At 42.5% G+C, this 18257-nt stretch overlaps 2 protein-coding genes across 4 annotated transcripts; one reads left to right on the top strand and one right to left on the bottom strand.

Annotated features, from left to right (window-relative positions):
* The first annotated feature begins 10604 nt into the window (after positions 1–10604).
* LOC133929703 (kinetochore protein SPC25 homolog) lies at positions 10605–13950 on the top strand. Its single transcript, XM_062376493.1, has 8 exons — positions 10605–10832; positions 11181–11246; positions 11524–11670; positions 12104–12211; positions 12287–12376; positions 12481–12603; positions 12819–13042; positions 13443–13950. The coding sequence occupies exons 1-8, from the start codon at positions 10670–10672 to the stop codon at positions 13452–13454; spliced, it is 933 nt and encodes a 310-aa protein (XP_062232477.1). The 5' UTR covers positions 10605–10669; the 3' UTR covers positions 13455–13950.
* A 143-nt stretch (positions 13951–14093) lies between these two features.
* On the bottom strand, positions 14094–18172 carry LOC133929684 (pentatricopeptide repeat-containing protein At4g39530-like). Of its 3 annotated transcripts, XM_062376481.1 has the most exons (3): positions 15254–18172; positions 14468–14663; positions 14094–14387 (listed from the first exon to the last, which is right to left on the bottom strand). In XM_062376481.1, exon 1 carries the CDS (start codon positions 18046–18048, stop codon positions 15580–15582), a length of 2469 nt encoding a protein of 822 aa, XP_062232465.1. In that variant the 5' UTR covers positions 18049–18172; the 3' UTR covers positions 14094–14387; positions 14468–14663; positions 15254–15579. The 3 variants fall into 3 exon arrangements, 2 of the variants coding, with proteins under 2 accessions (XP_062232465.1, XP_062232457.1); XR_009911633.1 differs by lacking the exon at positions 15254–18172 and adding an exon at positions 14841–15184 and having other exon boundaries at positions 14094–14663; XM_062376473.1 differs by having other exon boundaries at positions 14094–14663.
* Between the last annotated feature and the right edge of the window lie 85 nt (positions 18173–18257).

Here is an 18257-nt window from a genome sequence, read left to right as displayed (position 1 = left end):
GTAACTAACATATTCACATTTTAATTTGATAAATTATTAGTAAGTGCGGCAATTAAAGGATAGAGGTAACCGAATAACAAGTTAAAGTATAGCAATCCGCTACATTCACTTGTCTTCACTGACGACGAAAGCGAAAACTAACTGCATCTCGAAGTGGCACCATCTGAACAAGTGCATAAATTAGCATCAAAACACCGCAACAACAAAAATAAAAGGAGACATATGCGCCTATGCCCAAAAACCCCACAAACACGACAACCAAGGTCTACAGAACCATATCTTCCATTTAGCTTGTAAGACATCAAACGAGAACTTCCGCTACAGATGTTGAAGACCTAAAAACAACAATCAACAATGCACAAACCAACTCTCATCGGACAACCACATTGATTAGCCAAAACCTCCTAAACCACTTATCCTTAAAGAATAAGACCAACGCCCTCAAAAAGTTAACGACGAGGCCTACAAATTTCATTGTAACCAAATGATTAGATATAACAGCGATTAAGCCTCAATTTTAAATTAACCCGCTACACATTAACAAAACCAAAAAAACACTTATCGGATGACGAATATGATTGATCCCAACTATCTACAAACATCTAAGGACTACGAAAGATCATCTTTGCAGCGAGGTCTCAAATCAATGGCGAAATCCGATGAATTCGCATAGTTTCCCCTTCTCCATCCTTCTTTCTTTCCTCTCCTCTTTCTCCTCCTTATTCTTCTTCCTTCCTCTCCTTCCTTCTTCTTTCTTCTCTTGGCTGACCGGTTGGCCCCCTGCTCCTCCCCTATACCCCCTTGCTCGTCCTCCTCTCGGTCAGCAGCACACTAGTGGCCGAGGTTGCGGCGGCAGGGGCCGTGGCGTCGAGAATGGGCAACGGCCAGCGGTGGCCAACAACGGTAGGTGGCAGGGAGTGGGGCGGATTGGGGTGGTTGGGCCGAGTCGGGCGGAGCTAGAGGTCTGTACCTAGACTTATCATAATTTTTTGTTATGTTTTTTCCTATCCAACGGTACAAATTTACTGGACTCGCTACGACTTCACCAAATGTCCAAATGAGACGTTTGATAGCAAAAAAGATTCATCTCGACGAGATCTATGCATTCATGATCTCTAATCGTACATCCGAGCAACATGTCAAAATGTCAAATTTCGCACCCCTCGTGGGTCCCACAGTCAAAATTTTGCATTTTTGGGGGTATTACAATATATCAGTATGGAGTAATCTTTGTTACTGTTAGGTTCATTTCTTACAGTTTTTTCTGAGGGAGAGTAATCTTTTTGGAGCCCTCGTATTCAGATTTACAAAACTGGTAGGGAGGCAGGCAAGCATTCACTTGTCTGAATGAATATGAATGCAGCCAAGATATATCTATGTATGATCTGGACTGGAGAGCCTGAATATGAATCCAGCAGCAGCAGCAGCTTTAATTTTCCTCTCTGAACAGAATAGAACCACACTATCGCTTCCCATGAATCTATTCTGCAGCTATTTAGTTACTTTTGCATGCAATCCAGGTGTGAGGTGATGTTTTTACTACTCAGTACAGGTAACACCGCCACTACATTTCAATTTGGATGCCGACAATGCAAATGCAGTGTAGCTGCCAATGGACAAAGCCGTACATTCATTGCAGTGGATCGATCGAGTTGCCTACTGCTGATCGATGGTGCCTCCTTCATCTTCCTTTTTTTGCCCTTCTTCGACCGTGCCTGCCTGCTTCTTCATTATTCGGCCCGCGTCTTTGTTTATCATTCATACGACTTGCTTTTCCTTTTACGAGGAAAAGATAGCTTTATATGGTTACCCAGAAACAAAAGTACATTCTCGCACTGGAGCCCATAAACCCTACATACCAGTATGCTTTGTTCACTTTGCCTCATTTTGTTCTCTTCTCACATGTTAAGACAAACTCCGGATGACCTCGCGCCGCTTCCCTAATTAATGTAACTTAAACGAGACCTCCTTTCGATGTCTGATATCAATAAGGAGGCAAAATTAGCCATGGCAGATGATTCCGCAGCTGTCCGTAATAAAGAAATTGCAGACGGTTTTTGCGATCTCATACTTTTTCTAATCACAGATGTTTTTTTTAAAAAAAAATCCTTGTGCAATATGTGTAGACATTGCCTATAGATTTTGTAAGTAGAAACGGGTTTTGTAGAATTTGTAGACATGACCGGAGCGCTACTCTGGAGGATCGAAGATGCCATGGCGACACGCGAGCGCAGATCCAGGCATTTCACTGCTCTCCCCGTCGTGGTGGGGGCGCCGGCGAAGCACTCGCCGGAAAAGAGAATGAAACTTGGATCCCTAGCTGTCCTTGAGTATTACTCAGCATCATGCTTTTGGTTGCGTGTCGGTGAAAAAGAAGACGCGCGGCGCGTGAATGGAATTGCGATGGTGGCAGGCACGGGGCCATGATCAAGGTTTACAAAATTATCTGGCGAACGAAAACCAAGATCGGACGGTAATCGAAAACCGCGGTGCCAAAACTAAGATCACGATAACCGTTCGAATTTCGTATAAATTTAATTAGATAAATTTGCAAATCGGTGTCAAAATCCAGCTGAATTGGACTTTTGGTTACCGAGCGAATTGAACCGGTAACCAAGCGGTTTCTGTGATTTATCGACCAATTTTGACGATAACCAAACTGATCGAAATTTGAGTATTTTTTAGATAAACGATCAAATTTTGATGGTTATCGAACACATTATTTGAATTTGCATAAAGTTCAAGGAAAATAAAAAATCATTAAAAATAACAAAATTTTTAGGAAAAATAGAAATAAATATGGTATGAGATTTGCTATGTTTTTTTAATCATACTATCTACTCCTTGCATATATCATACATTAAGGGAAAAATTGTAAAAAATGAAGGAAAATTTTAGCATGACCTTTGCTATATTTTAAACATTTTCAAGAAAAAAGATATTAATAGCAAAATGAGCTTGACCATATAATTGTTTCATCGAATATATACATACATCATGTAAGTAGCACCTTAAATTAATAAATTTATTAAATTATCTATACAAAAGCTAAAAACATAATCACAAACCATCCATCAATACTTACCAAAGTGATGATCGAACCTTAAAATATAGTTTCATAGTATTCACGCCACATGTAACCTACAAAATGGGAAAAAAATTAGTGCAATACTATAGTATGTAGATAAAATAGTTGTACAAAATAAATTACCATCACCTTAAGTACCACCAGCTTCTAACGGGGAGGGGGCAATTAAATTCGGCTGTATTGTACTTCTCGGTGGACATGAGCATTATCCATTGTATAGATAGCAACTCTGCCTTAATCTTTGCCCAATTTTGCCCCGTCGATACATAAATGGTTGACCATTGTCCTTACAATATAACATAAAACTCAGAATCTTACCACTCATAGACCCACTGAATATGAGACTCTGATTGAGCATCGAAAACATGATAGTCGTACAGATACGATACAGAATTACTCTCCATACCATAGTTGCTAGAATAGCTTGCACTATAGTGTGGTCCATCATGGTCACCTTGTATGACGTGCCTTTATGAGGATGGGACATCGTGGTCCTCGTTCTGTGTGGTATGTGTAAACTAACTCTCACCAGTGAATTGCACAGAAGTAATGGCAGAGGATGGGCATGGAGGAGCACCGCTTCCCTAACTGTAATTGTCACTGCTATCTGTCGTTGAGCTGTTGTCATTAGACTCTTGTTAAATTGAGCTCTTCGAGGTATTATCCGTGCTCTCATCGCTTTGCACTTGTCTTTTACCCTTACCCTTAATATTCTTGCTCTTCTTTGGATGCGCAAATTGCTTCTTTCTCTTTCACGTGTGTGTGTCACCTACCACTTCAGCAACCTATTGTGATAGTATACGTTTCACAGTCTGCCGTTGCAAATCATGTGGGCTCACTATGTCTGTCACTATATGAGTTGGTAGGAGTATATCACTGTTTGTGTCATCCTCATCAAGCTCTGGGGCAGCATTTGATTTACCGGTCTCTATCTAGTCCTGGAGCAGATTGTTCTCCTCATTCAATGTGAGCTCCATAAGCCGTTGAAATGGACCATCATCAACAGTCGACCTGATGCTTGCATCCAAATTATTCTGTATTCTCAGGTTGTAGTTTACATATACCAACTTATGAAGCTTCTTGTACCTTAATCGGTTGCAAACTTTCATGTGGATAAAATGCAAATGTACTCTAGTTTCTCTCACACCCACTAGATGAAGCGCACTGAGACACTAGGCGCCTGGCAAGCATCATTAGTGTATGTGTAGATGAACCGAACATAAACCACTATTGCGCTGCAAGTAGGTAAAGTGATCTAACGTTTAGAAAAGTAGATAAATAGATGTAACGATTAGATATGTCAACGCAATTTGTACTAGGTGGAGTCATGTCATCACATGCCATCTGTGAAGCGAGCGGACTAGTGAATGATTGAGACTTTGTTCGATATATTTCATCCTCATTAAGTGCTTCCGCTAACATCGATCATCCTCTCTAATGCCTCCTGGAGATCTTCTAACAAGGTTAAACCCATGCCATACGTGTAGTGCGTCCGGGGATTTAATGTGGTCGCTGCAAGTTGATGATCAAAGGATTAGTATCATAAGCATTAATACAATAAGAATCCAATTGGTAAGAGTGTATCACCAGCATTCAAGTAGTTCTCATTCGTTAGATCATACATTTTGCGATCGACAATTGCCATGTACTTTTCAAAGTTATTCCTATCATTGTGATACAATGAATCGTACTCTTGCTTGACAATGTTGTATCTCAGGAGCACCTCACTTAATGTCGGCATATTGTCTTGATCGGCAATCGAAGGAAGGCATACAATGGCTGAACGGAATCGATAACCATTTAAAGGTTGTCCCGCCATGTTAAACTGGATAGGCAACCATATACGTATCTCCCAATATTAGAACCCATGTAGCGAGATTGCTGCAGGTCACTAGACGATATACATTGCATGAACCTATCCTTTTGGCATAGAAAGCTTTCAAGAAATAGATAGTTTGTGCCAAATCTTGCGGCATTCCACCTCACCAACTCCCCACCAATCGCGTTCTTCATTATTTCATGGAGCTTCAAATGATTGTACATCCATCGTGATATGGACCTTGCACTTTGAATGGCAATGTCGTGATCTCTAAATTCATCAATTGATTTCAACATTAGATTTATCGTATGTGCCACACAAGGCTGCTACACGATAGCAGGATACTCCCTTCTGAGAATTTGATATGCCTTCTTATTGTTGGACCCATTATCAGTCACGATCTGCACAATATTTTGTGACCCCACATCATTGATCACTGATCTTATCTCATGCATAAACAAATCAACCAAATAAATATGCAACAATTTCAATACTAAGTTAAGAACGCAGCACAACAATGTACCTTATTCAAATACTTGGCATCTTGGCTGTAGCCAGTCGCATCTACGGACTTGTGAAAAAACATACGACCATTGTAATATAAAAGGAAATTAATAATACTCATGTGCGTCGGTCCAGTTCAAGAATCACACGTGATGGTCACACCATGGTCTGGCTATTCTAACTTTCACTTGTCAAATATCTTCTTCAATGCACTCTCATTCTCGTCTAGTTAGTTATCATCTATAACCTGGTCAGTTAGAGATGTGACACCCTCTCCTGTTATACAACAGATGGTCATAAGTCAAAAAGAAAGAAATATGACAACAATAAAATTTATTACAAACTTTATCACTCACCCTATTTCTATGTTTCTTTCACTGTAGCCACAAAAAATGAGTCATCCACCCTTCTACTAGGAATATTCGAAGTGTGAAATAATTTGAACCATATCAAACAAACAACTGCCTTTGCATTCTTTCCGTTCACACTCCATAACCCGATGTCAATCTTCTGCTGCACAGGGACTTTCGTTATAGCAACATTGTAATCCCTGACACTTGGTGGTGGCTGAAAGTGCCTAGAGGGGGGGGGGGGGTGAATAGGCTTTTCTGAAAATTAAAACTTAAAACAGCGGATTAAACTGCCGGATATTCCGGTGAAGTCCGGATACTCCGGTATGGTCCGGAGTATCCGGTCTAGTCCGGAGTCTCCGGCCTGACAGGAAATTTCAGAATAAATGTGAACTAAAGACAACAGCTAGAGTCTACGAATTACACTAGGTCAACTAGATATTACAAGGCTAGAATAACACTTAATACTAGCAAGATTGTCACTATAGCAATTTAAATGACAAATTACCAAATTCACACGATAAAGTAAATTTTGCAAATAAGAACACGTGAATATATCCCGGAGTTCGGCCACCTCACAAAGAAGTGCCTACGTCTCCGTTGAGGAGCTCACAAAGAGCCGAGTCTTCTCCAACCCTATCCTCTTCTAGCGACCACCAAGATCAAGCTAGAAATTCTTACTCAATATGAAGATGCTTACAAACTTCCCGAGGCACACCACAAGTTTTGGGTGCTCTTCGGGCGACTCCTTTCCTTCTAGAAGCCCAAAGCTTCAAGAGAGATGATCGCAGTAGATGCTCGATGAAGAACTCAATGCTCAAGTGGCTTGAACCCTCTCCAAACACACACTCTCAAATTTGTGCAAACTTTGCTCTAGAGATGATCGGAGGGGCTTTGAATGCTCTTAAAGTGCTCAAGAGGTCTCAAGAATACCAGCCACAGCAAGCTCTAAATGCTATGGAGAGAGGGGGCATTTATAGCACACTCTCACAGACTAGCCGTTACTGTTTTTGTCAGAGCTTACCGGAGTATCCGGTGTACACCGGAGTCTCCGGTCCTAATTCCAAAAATGGCGTCAGAACGGTCACGAACGTGTCAGAACTAGCCGTTACAGTTCTGTTTAATTACTGGAGTCTCCGGTGAACACCGGAGTCTCCGGTTCTGATAGATTTTCCAAAAAGACTAAGTCCGGAGACTAGTCGGATCCTCTGAAAGTGCATCTAGGCCCCCTAAGTGGGTTTTGGCTTATTGATGACAAAACGATTAAAGAACTAACATGCTTTGTGAGTATTGAACAGGTATGAGCATTAGTTGTGAAGGTAAATGACGTTTGACGCCCGTCGAAACAATTGAAGAATCAACGAAGGATACAAGATAGGGCTTAAATTCTTTTTACCTTTTGAAATTGAGTCTAGGATAGATTTTCTCCTAGATGGATGGATTCATTTGCTTGATTAGTGTCTCAATGCTCAAGAGATCCTTTAGAATCACCCAATTGAGAGACACATTCACTCACGGACACGAAACTCTTTCTGAAAATCTTCAGAGTCCGGAGTCTCCGGTGTTCACCGAATACTCCGGTACTCAGCGTTCAGCCGGAGTCTCCGAGTTAGCCTCCGGCAGAGAGTCTCGGTTACGGTTTAATCTTTTCAAGAAAAAGACCGGAGTCTCCGGTATTCACCGGATACTCCGGTAAGATGTTTAGTGTGCAGTCGGAGTCTCCGAGGTAGACTCCGGCAGAGGCTCTCGGTTAGCTTTTAATCTTTTTGATAAAAAGAAGTAAAGACCGGAGTCTCCGGTGTTCACCGGATACTCCGGTACCTGGAGATGCCGGAGGATCCGGCTAGTCTCCGGACTTAGTCTGTTTTGGAAAATCTGTCAGGACCGGAGACTCCGGTGTTCACCGGAGACTCCGGTAATTAAACAGAACTGTAACGGCTAGTTCTGACACGTTTGTGACCGTTCTGACGCCGTTTTTGGAATTAGGACCGGAGACTCCGGTGTACACCGGATACTCCGATAAGCTCTGACAAAAACAGTAACGGCTAGTCTGTGAGAGAGGGCTATAAATGCCCCCTCTCTCCATAGCATTTAGAGCTTGCTGTGGCTGGTTTCCTTGAGACCTCTTGAGCACTTTAAGAGCATTCAAAGCCCCTCCAATCATCTCTAGAGCCAAATTTGCAAAAATTTGAGAGTGTGTGTTTGGAGAGGGTTCAAGCAACTTGAGCATTGATTTCTTCATCGAGCATTTTCTGCGATCATCTCCTTTGAAGCTTTGGGTTTCTAGAAGGAAAGGAGTCGCCCGAAGAGCACCCAAAACTTGTGGTGTGCCTCGGAAAGTTTGTAAGCATCTTCATATTGAGTAAGAATTTCTAGCTTGATCTTTGTGGTCGCTAGAAGAGGATAGGGTTGGAGAAGACCCGGCTCTTTGTGAGCTCCTCAACGGAGACGTAGGCACTTCTTTGTGAGGTGGCCGAACTCCGAGATATATTCTCGTGTTCCTACTTGCGAAACTTACTTTATCGTGTGTATTTGGTAATTTGTCATTTAAATTGCTATAGTATCAATCTTGCTAGTTTTAATTGTTATTCTAGCTTAGTAATATCTACTTGACCTAGTGCAACTCTTAGAATCTAGCTGTGGCCTTTAGTTCAAATTTATTCTGAAAATTCCTGTCAGGCCGGAGACTCCGGACTAGACCAGATACTCCGGACCATACCGGAGTATCCGGACTTCACCGGAATATCCGGCAGTTTAATCCGCTGTTTTTAGTTTTAATTTTCAGAAAAGCCTATTCACCCCCCCTCTAGGCACTTTCATCCTCCGGCATCTCCAGGTACCGGAGTATCCGATGAACACCGGAGACTCCGGTCTTTATTTTCTTTTATCAAAAAGATTAAATGCTAACCGAAAGCCTCTGCCGGAGTCTACCTCGGAGACTCCGACTGCACACTAAACATTTTACCGGAGTATCCGGTGAACACCGGAGACTCCGGTCTTTTTCTTAAAAAGAATAAATTGTAACCGAGACTCTCTGCCGGAGGCTATCTCGGAGACTCCGGCTGAACGCTGAGTACCGGAGTATCCGGTGAACACCGGAGACTCCGGACTCTGAAGATTTTTCAGAAAGAGTTTTGTGTCCGTGAGTGAATGTGTCTCTCAACTGGGTGGTTCTAAAGGATCTCTTGAGCGTTGAGACACTAATCAAGCAATCAAATCCATCCATCTAAAAAAATGTCTATCCTAGACTCAATTTCAAAAGTAAAATGAATGTAAACCCTATCTTGTACCCTTCGTTGATTCTTCATTTGTTTCGGCGGGCGTCAAACGTCATTTACCTTCACAACTAATGTTTATACCTGTTCAATACTCGGTAAGCATGTTAGTTCTTTAATCGTTTTGTCATCAATAAGCCAAAACCCACTTAGGGGGCCTAGATGCACTTTCAGTGGCTCCCTAGTTGAAGATGCTCTCTTAAGCATCTTCTAGCACTTCCATTACCACCTCCATACTCGTAGGACTCACCTTAACTCTTTCTCATCCCTAGACTGAGCCATAGCACACTGCACCTATTCCTCTTCTATCTTCTCATTATCGCTTGTCAAATCTACCTGAACTCTTGTTGACTCTTGCCTACGAAACCTCTCTTCAGACCTTCCCTTACTCTTATTTCTTACCCTATCCACCTGATGTCTGAAGTAATCACGCATATCTGGAGGCACCCTATCACAATATATAACATTCGATATGCGCTCTGCCAAATATTCTTTCAACCTTGTGGCACCACCATATTTCTTTTCCTTATTGCAGTAACTGCACCTAAACCCCGGGGCCACATTGTCCCCGTGCTGCCACACCACATCTCTATCCGCTATCGATTACTCCACAACAACATATATCATTCTATTAGCACTTCACAAATTCCAACAGCGAGTAAACATTGAGCCAAACTAAGTACTAGGCGCTAATCAACGCTATCGGACACTAACCAACCCTAACAACCAAAAACAAACCCTAACCGACACTAACCACTTTGAACTAACCATAACCAAGCATAACACATACCAAACAAGCGCACATAGTTTAAAACCATCCGCATCCGGCCGATAACCGAGCAAATCGCACAATAAATTGACCGCATCAATGCCGAACCGCCCTGGAGAGCTCCTACTAGCGGTAACTGACCTATTTAAATAAGAAATAGCGCGGATTTAGCGACTTACCGCTCGCACAGCCTCATTTACCGTTGCGATACGCTCGGTTGCCAGATGCGCGAACTTCCCCGTGATGCGCTCAGTTACTGCCTTCTCTCGACCGATTCTGACCTTTCTCATCCGAATTGCCTTGGCTACACGGCGGATCTGGCGGATGAACACGGGTTTTTTGCTATGGCCGAAGGAGATAAGTCAGGAAGTCTTATCCCATTGAGTTGAGTCGAGACGACTGTTTGCATCGTATATTTGGTCCGTTTCGGTCTTTTTGTTTTTTTCCCTTTTCCAATGTTACAATACTTGAGCACATATTTCTTGATGTAAACGTCATTTTTTGAAATTTATTTTCACAGATAGTTTTTTATGGATTTTTTTTTTAAATCTGATTTGAATTTTATGAATTTAAATTTGATAACTGTTTATATTTCAAAATCGGTTCGGAACGGTAACGTCGAATTTTGAAACGCTGGCATGATCGATCCATTTGAGAGAGAGAGAGAGAGAGAGTTGAGAATCGCAATATGGATGGGCCTAAAAAATGGAAATGAAGGCCAGCCCAAGACTCCAAACACCGCCGCTTCCACTAAAACAAAGAATAAAGAAATAGGAATAAAAAGGAATCCGGGGAAGGAAGGAAGCCAAAATTTGAACTGCACTCACGGAGGCCGCTTCCCCATTCTCCTCCACCAACCAACCCATGGAGATGGAGGGATCCCTCCACCTGCGCCGGACGATGCTGGAGCAACGTGCGGCGATCCAGCGCCGGATCTGCAACGGTCGGGAGCGCGCCGCCTCCTCCGCCTTCAGCGCCGCCCTCCTCTCGGCCCGCGCCATCGCCGACCAAGCCGTCTCCCACCGAGGCATCTCTCGCCTTTTTCCTCTCCTATTTTTTTGTGCTGTCTGCCTTCAGTCCCAATCTTTGCGGGTTATGGTTTGGTTAGGTTTTATGTTCTCTGAGTTTTATTAGGAAAACAATTATTACCCGATTCCGAATCTCCCTATAAATATTCACTCCACAGTTCAATCGGGAAACTCATTCTGCCCAAACCGCCTAATGTGTGTGGCCTTGTATTGAGATCCGAGTATTCAATCGGGAAACTCATTCTGCCCAAACTCATTTTGCGTTACAATTGTGACTGGTATATTTATTTGTGTAAGCACAAAGGTGAGGAATTAATTCTACTCATCTATGTATTTTGGAATGACAGAAAAACTCATCGGACAAAAAGATCAGCTCCGGAAATTTGAAGCAGATCTTGCAGAAGCTCTCTCCAGTGAGTTCAAGCATTTCCTCAATCCCATGTGCTCTGCGAATCGGGGTAGCATGTTGATTATGTAGTAGTGAAATGTATCTTTGTCTAATTTTGGCTTTTGTTATATCTGCATTTGCTAATTCTTTATTTTCTTGTTACTGCTTGTTCCATACTAATGGTATGCTGCATTTACTAATTGTTTCATTTCTTCTTACTGCCTGGTCTCATACTAGCCTCCTCGTCTTATTATCCATTTCAACTTAAGGAAGATCTGAAATTACTTAATCTTTTTCTGCAGTCCAAAGAAGCAAAAAGTCAAAATATAAGCTCATCAGTGAGTCAATTTCGAACACCACTGCCACAAATGAGCAGCTCAGAAGCTTGGTCATGGATCAGACGGCTAGGAGAGATAAATATGCGGATATCATATCAAATCAGCTTGAAGGTAATTCATGGTTCTAGATTTTAAAGTGAAGGAGGCACCATTTATAGCATTCTGTTTTCATGACATTCTGCTGGAATATTTAACTATTATTTAGCAGTTTATATGTTGTTTCAGCATTTTTTATGGTTTCATTTGTTAATGAAGCACCTGTGTGCTGTATTTACCTAAATGTTGCATGGTATCTAATCCAAATACGTAATTAGAATCGTTTTATTCGGCTTAAAAAAATACAAAGTCCAGTTTAAGGGTTTCTGTTGAGTTCTTAGGTCCAATATTGTCACTACTGATTCTTCTAAAATTATAGATCTAGTTTTTTTTATTGGTAGACACTTGTATAACCGTTTATGCGAATTTGATTATTTTGTTTGCATATTTTCCTTGGCTATGCAAAATCTGAAATATATATGGCTTATATATCTTGATTTGATGGCAGCTATTGAAGATCTTGAAGCTAACAGCGATGCAAAAGGGAAAGAGGACCTAGATGAAGCTGTTATGTGGTACAATAAATTTCTTGGTTTTCAAGTTGTTGGAGGAGAAGGTAATTGAAGGTTTAGTGACATGGTTAATTATAATAGATTGGTGCCACAGCGTCTGACAATTAGCTTTTTGCAAGGGGTGAAATTTGTGTTCAACAAAATTGACATGCAAAGTCCTGACAAGGAGTATTCGTTTTGCATAAAGCTCACCAAAGAAAGATACAACTGTGAGTTACAAATTTCTTAACTGAATTGTCTGATATTTGTACTGGATGATTATATGATTACATTTTTGTATAGTTCGTGAAGTTCTTTTTTTTTTTGGTAACAGTACTCCAGTGTGTTCCCTCTGTGGAAGGCTCCAAAGAGTTGGTGAATGATCTTAACTGCAATAACGATCTGTTCAAATTTGTGAGAATCATGAGAGAGAGGTTCCAGGCTGCTACAATATGTGGTACTTCATGTTGTTTATTTTCATTACGAAACTACAGTCATGATAGAGAGGTTCCAGGTTTAGAAGTTTTACTGAACATGGTTCATGGTAGTTGTATTACAAATTGTTTCTTTAATCTTACGAACTAATATGTAATAATTGTTTTGTAAATGTATTGTGTACCAATAACCCTTTATTGTACTATCTATCGAGACTTAAGGTTGTGTTTTCTTCAGGGGTCCTTCCGGCTAACTCATTTTGCCTGGGCACGTCATCCATAACATCTTCATCACCGTCAGCCTTATCAGTTGATTCAAGAAGTGAAAATAACACCAGTCAAAGTCATACTCGAAGTGGAGCTAGGAATAAGGAAATTCCTACTAAGAAAGGACTACCTTCCCGATCAGCAACATCTCCTGGTACCATGCTATCTAGCGTGCGTCGCTCCCCACGAATTCTTGTAAGTAGATCCTATCACCCTCCCAGCATATATCTAGCTGGTTATTGTTGTTTATTTCTTAGAAAAAGTAAAGCAGTATTCAATGATAAATAAGTCAATACGGATATTCATTCACAGGCTGCGAACGCAGCACATAGACTTGTTGAAATGAAACTACTTGAATTGAACAGCTACTGTTTGATTTCTGCTTTCTAGCACTATTGGCTTTGTTTGCCAGCCAGAATAGCAATTGTTCCCTCTTAAAATGCCTTTACCAGGCTAGCTAGGTGTTGTGCATGACAATTTTACATCATCGGTGAATGTTTTATTTTGTGCCCGTGCGCAGCCATTCAATATTTGTAGTGATAACTGCACTACCCGATGCAATAAGCTACATCACAGTTTAATATGGTCATTGTAGGAACGCCGCTAAAGTTGACAGATGGCTCTGATGTAGCAAATTCTCGGCTGGGCAAAGTGACTAGCAAGCAGTGGGCTGTACACTTGAATAGACACAGGGAGATCCATCTTGGAGGGCTCCTCATTCTTCATCATGACTTCATTATTCCGCGCCTTCTTGTTCTCTCGAGTCTCGATCGAACAGCAATGGGTCGTGGAGATCTGTACATTAAAAATTTAAGCATCTTCATGTTGCGTTGATCAGGTATAAAAAAAATTATCTTCTGATCAATCCTCTGTTGCTTTTCATTTCTCACCGGAACCTCTCGGTTTCACTGTTTGTATTACCTAATCTTCTTAATAACCATGGTATTGTAAGGTTCTTAACTGTTGTCGCATCAGTAAGGCTGGCTGTAAGATGTATGTCTGCTAGTTCTTGCAGTGTGTCCAAGTTATCGGGCTGTAAACTGCTTTCAAAACTGCCTTTGAGGTGTTCGCCTAAATTTTGCATGTAATTTTACATGTTGACATGGTTTACAAATTTGTCAAAACACAAGGTTTGAAGATTTGTTGTAAATCAAATACGGAAAGGTAAACTTAGCTAAACTAGTATGATGCTCGAGAAGTTGCAAATCGCCTTACTACTGCACCTAACACTGTGCAGCAACAGATGTGCAGGAAGTGTAATATTGAAATAGACAGGTCTATAAGCATCGATCATGTTGAAATATGCAAAGTGTGAGCTGAACACAAGGGCCAAATATAGTCTAGAAGACGAATGGAATATAAACAGGTTAGCCAGAATCCTTTGACATCCCTCTTCCCTACAACGGGAGTTTGAGCTGCTGGGACGCTGTCCTGGAGTTTCGCCTGCTGCTGGGAGCACATAGACGGTCGGGGAATTCTTCCAAAACTTCTTTGTTGTGGGGACATACTAGCAGTGTAGCACCAGGTTCTTTCACTTGTCCTGGTTCATCAGTCAATATGTCACAATTTTTCAGAAAATCGCAGATATGGTAATTCATAGAGCATATTTGAAATCCATACCAGTCCACAATAACAGGAAAAAAGGAAGTAGCTACGTGCCACAGAACATTGAATGTCAGCCTGCACAAATTGATGTACCATCCACTAATCAAACTCCAGATGACCCATATTGTGTACCTTCAATGAAGCAACCACTGCATTTCTGGGGTCTTACTGAATATTTTTTGGATGTTGAATGACTTGACGCTTGGATTAACTGAAAAGAGGAAAGAGACCATGAATCAAGTAATTATCCCATCTATAAATACGCAATATTCAAATAATTATCTACTTATACACAATATCATGACAGACTAATATAATGAATTTTGACATTCCATAGAGAACATTTAGGCACTCTTATTTATGTCTTGGGATTCGTCGTGGTAGGCACCCTTATTTATGTCTTGGGATTCGTCGTGGTAGATTACTATCCGCTGTAGTAACTGATGGGAAACAGACTTCTATCAGCAGTCCACAGCATCTGATGTAGGAAAGCATGACCAAGGCCATGGTACATAATTTCCACGCCTAGTTCTTTAGATAAGAAAAGCACAAGCTTCGTGTGTTGTCTCGTGATGCAACCAGAAGCCAAGGGTGAAAACTGTTTGGCAGATAAACATGAATAGTAAGCAGTTCTACTAAGCATTTTCTTTTTCAGGAACCAGTTAGTGAGGAGAATACAACAGTGAAGTTAATCAGAATTGCTTTTCCAATGAAATAGTTTAATATCAAACAATGGCTTCATATTGGCCAAGGACATAGTTTAACATTATTAACTTATCTATAAAACTCTGATGCTGTTACCTCAAGAGTAGCCCACTCCACTGTCTATGTATGCGTCAGTGAAGCTTCAATGTCACAGACAACTGTTTCATGCAGTTACAGATCAGGCATACTCGGATTGTTTCTCTTGTGATTTGATCATCCACCTCAACACCTGTCTTCGCCAATAAGTAGGGACCAGTCAGAATTGTTGGATCGGGCAGTTGTAAGTTACAGCAACATTCTCCAACTACTGTATCATTGTCTCGTCATCCCAGAATCAATAATTTTGATACTGAATTAAAATACTCCACTCAGGCCATGTGTTTATACACTGAAAGTAACTACCGACCACTGAGCAAGTAGCATTAACAATCCTCACCAAGCAAGGCAAGTTCAGAAATATCAGGGAGATAGCCAGAATCTTTTAGTAGACTCGTCAGCTCATCCAGTACTGAATATATCAATTCTGCCTGTGGGTGCTCCCTCCCTCTTGCAATGAACGTATGGACCTCCTTCATCACCTCAATCCAACTATAACCCGGTTCCTTCACTGTGCCAGCATCATCCATCCCCAGTCTGAGCTTCTGCACATCAGCCCACAGTCCTTTAGAGGCATAAATATTTGACAGTAAAACATAAGGGCCACTGTCTGATGGATCTACCAAGAGTGCCTTTTCTGCGGCATATTTCCCAATTTCAACATTACCAAACAGATGGCAAGCACTCAGCAAGCTCCTCCAAACAGCCGCTGCCGGTTTGATTGGCATCCTTTCAATAAATTCCTTAGCAGCATGCAGTTTCCCTGAACGACCAAAAAGATTGACCACAGAAGCATAATGCTCAATGCCTGGTTCAATACCATACTTCATTTTCATTGAGTTGAAATGGCGTAAACCTTCATCGACAAGGCCTGCGTGAGCACATGCTGATAATAAACCAACAAAAGTCACATAGTTTGGTTCTACTCCAGCCTCTCTCATCAGCTGGAAAATTCGAAGTGCTTCTGCAGCATAACCGTGCTGTGCATATGTCGAAATCATGGAGTTCCAACAAATGACATCCTTCGCACATGTTGACTCAAACAACAACCAGCCTTCTTTGATGAACCCACACTTTGCATACATGTCTATAAGGGCATTTGAAACATGAGGCTTAATATCCACACCTGCTTTGACGATCTGGGCATGAAACTGCTGGCCATGGAACATGCTTGCCAGGTTACTTGCCACAGTTACTAGTGCTACAAATGTATACTCATTAGGTGTTTTCCTAGAGACACGAAGCTGGTTGAAGAGTTTTGCAGCCTCTTCACCTTGCTCATTCTGCGCATAGCAAAAAATCATAGCATTCCAGATGACCATGTCCCTGTTGTGCATCAAACTGAATACAGCTCTGGCATCATCCACAAGGGAACACTTAGAGTATACATCGATTAGAGCACTCCCCACGTATAGGTCTAATGAGGTTCCTGATTTGATGATGAGACCATGAATCTGCTTGCTCAATTCAATGGCTGACTGAGATGCTGAAACCCCGAGGAGTGAAACAAAGGTCAATAGGTTTGGCCTTAGGGAGCAATATCTCATATTACAGAATATATCAACCGCTTCTGTAAGATCACCTTGCCTTGCATATCCTTCAATCATCGCGTTGTAAGAAATCACATCATCTTCTGCCAAGGCATCAAATACTGCTCTTGCTCCAGTCAGATGACCACATTTAGCATACATATCAATGAGAGCATTCTTGACGTATTCGTCACTCTCTAAGTCAGCCTTTATGGCATGGGCATGTATCTGCCTTCCTTGCCATATCGCTTCCAATGAGCCACACGAGTTCAAGATACTTGCACAGGCAAAAACATCTGGCTGCCAGCCAGCCTGACTCATCTGCCAGAACATGGCCATGGCTTCAGCATCAAATGAATTCTGCATATAGCCAGCGATCATGGTGGTCCAAGACACAAGATTATGGTTCTCCGCACGATCAAAAAGCCTCCGAGCCACTGACGGTCTGGAGCACTTGCAATACAGATCTATCAGCACATTGATCACTGAAGCATCGATTTCTGCTGCAGTTCGGTATGCGTAACCATGTATTTGCCTGCCTCCCTCTAGAAAAGCGAGCGCAGAGCAGGCACTGACAGCACTTGCTAGCACAAACCTGTCGGGTTGGACACCCTCAACCCCCATCTTCTGAAACAACTCCAGGGCAATTCCGCCCTGCCCAATATGAGAGTGGCCCGTGATCACCGCTGTCCAAGTAACCGGGTTCTTTGCAGGGAGGGCATCAAACACCCCCATTGCGGCATCCATGGAGCCAACCTTTGCATACAGGTTGATCAGAGCAGTGCCAACGTAGACATTAACAGGCAGACCAAGCTTCACGGCAATGCCATGCACCTGCGCACCGAAAGGAACTGCCCTGGACTGTGCGCATGCCCGCAGGACACCGGCGAGCAAGAACTCATTGGGCACCTCGTCAGAGGCCTTCCGGAACGCCGCAAATAGGATAATGGCTTCGTCGTCGCCGCCGCGTTGCGCGTACATGGAGATGGCCGAGGACCAGGAGACGAGGTTCCGGTGGGGCATTCCATCGAACAGGCGACGGGCGTCATGGAGGAGGCCGAGCTTGGAGTAACCACGTAGGAGCAGGTTGGTGAGGAACAGGTCGCTGATACCGTCAGAGACGACGGCGCGGGCATGGGCGGGCGGGAGTAGGCGGCGGAGGCGGTCGTCGGCGAGGCATGAGAGCAGGATTTGCGCGAGGCTGCGAGTTTGGCTGGAGTACGCGACCGAGGAGGCCGCACGAGACAGAGGCCTCACGAACTTCATACTCTACCATCTCCTGCTCCACCGGCTCAGCGGCGGACGGTATCGATCAGCCGGAGTCCTCGTCGCCCGGTAAGCCGGAGCCGGAGTAACTAACTGGTAAGGAAGCGATGGGCCGCGGACAATGTTGGAGGCCTTGGAGTGGATAATGGGCCAGATCGAGTGGGCGGACAATAAAATGGGCTTTTTTTTTACATCTTAATCATCTTCAA

The sequence above is a fragment of the Phragmites australis genome, chromosome 1, assembly GCF_958298935.1.
Source record: "Phragmites australis chromosome 1, lpPhrAust1.1, whole genome shotgun sequence".
NCBI lineage: Eukaryota > Viridiplantae > Streptophyta > Magnoliopsida > Poales > Poaceae > Phragmites > Phragmites australis.
The sequence above is the reverse complement of the archived record's forward strand: the minus strand, read 5'-3'. Positions and strand labels throughout refer to the sequence as shown.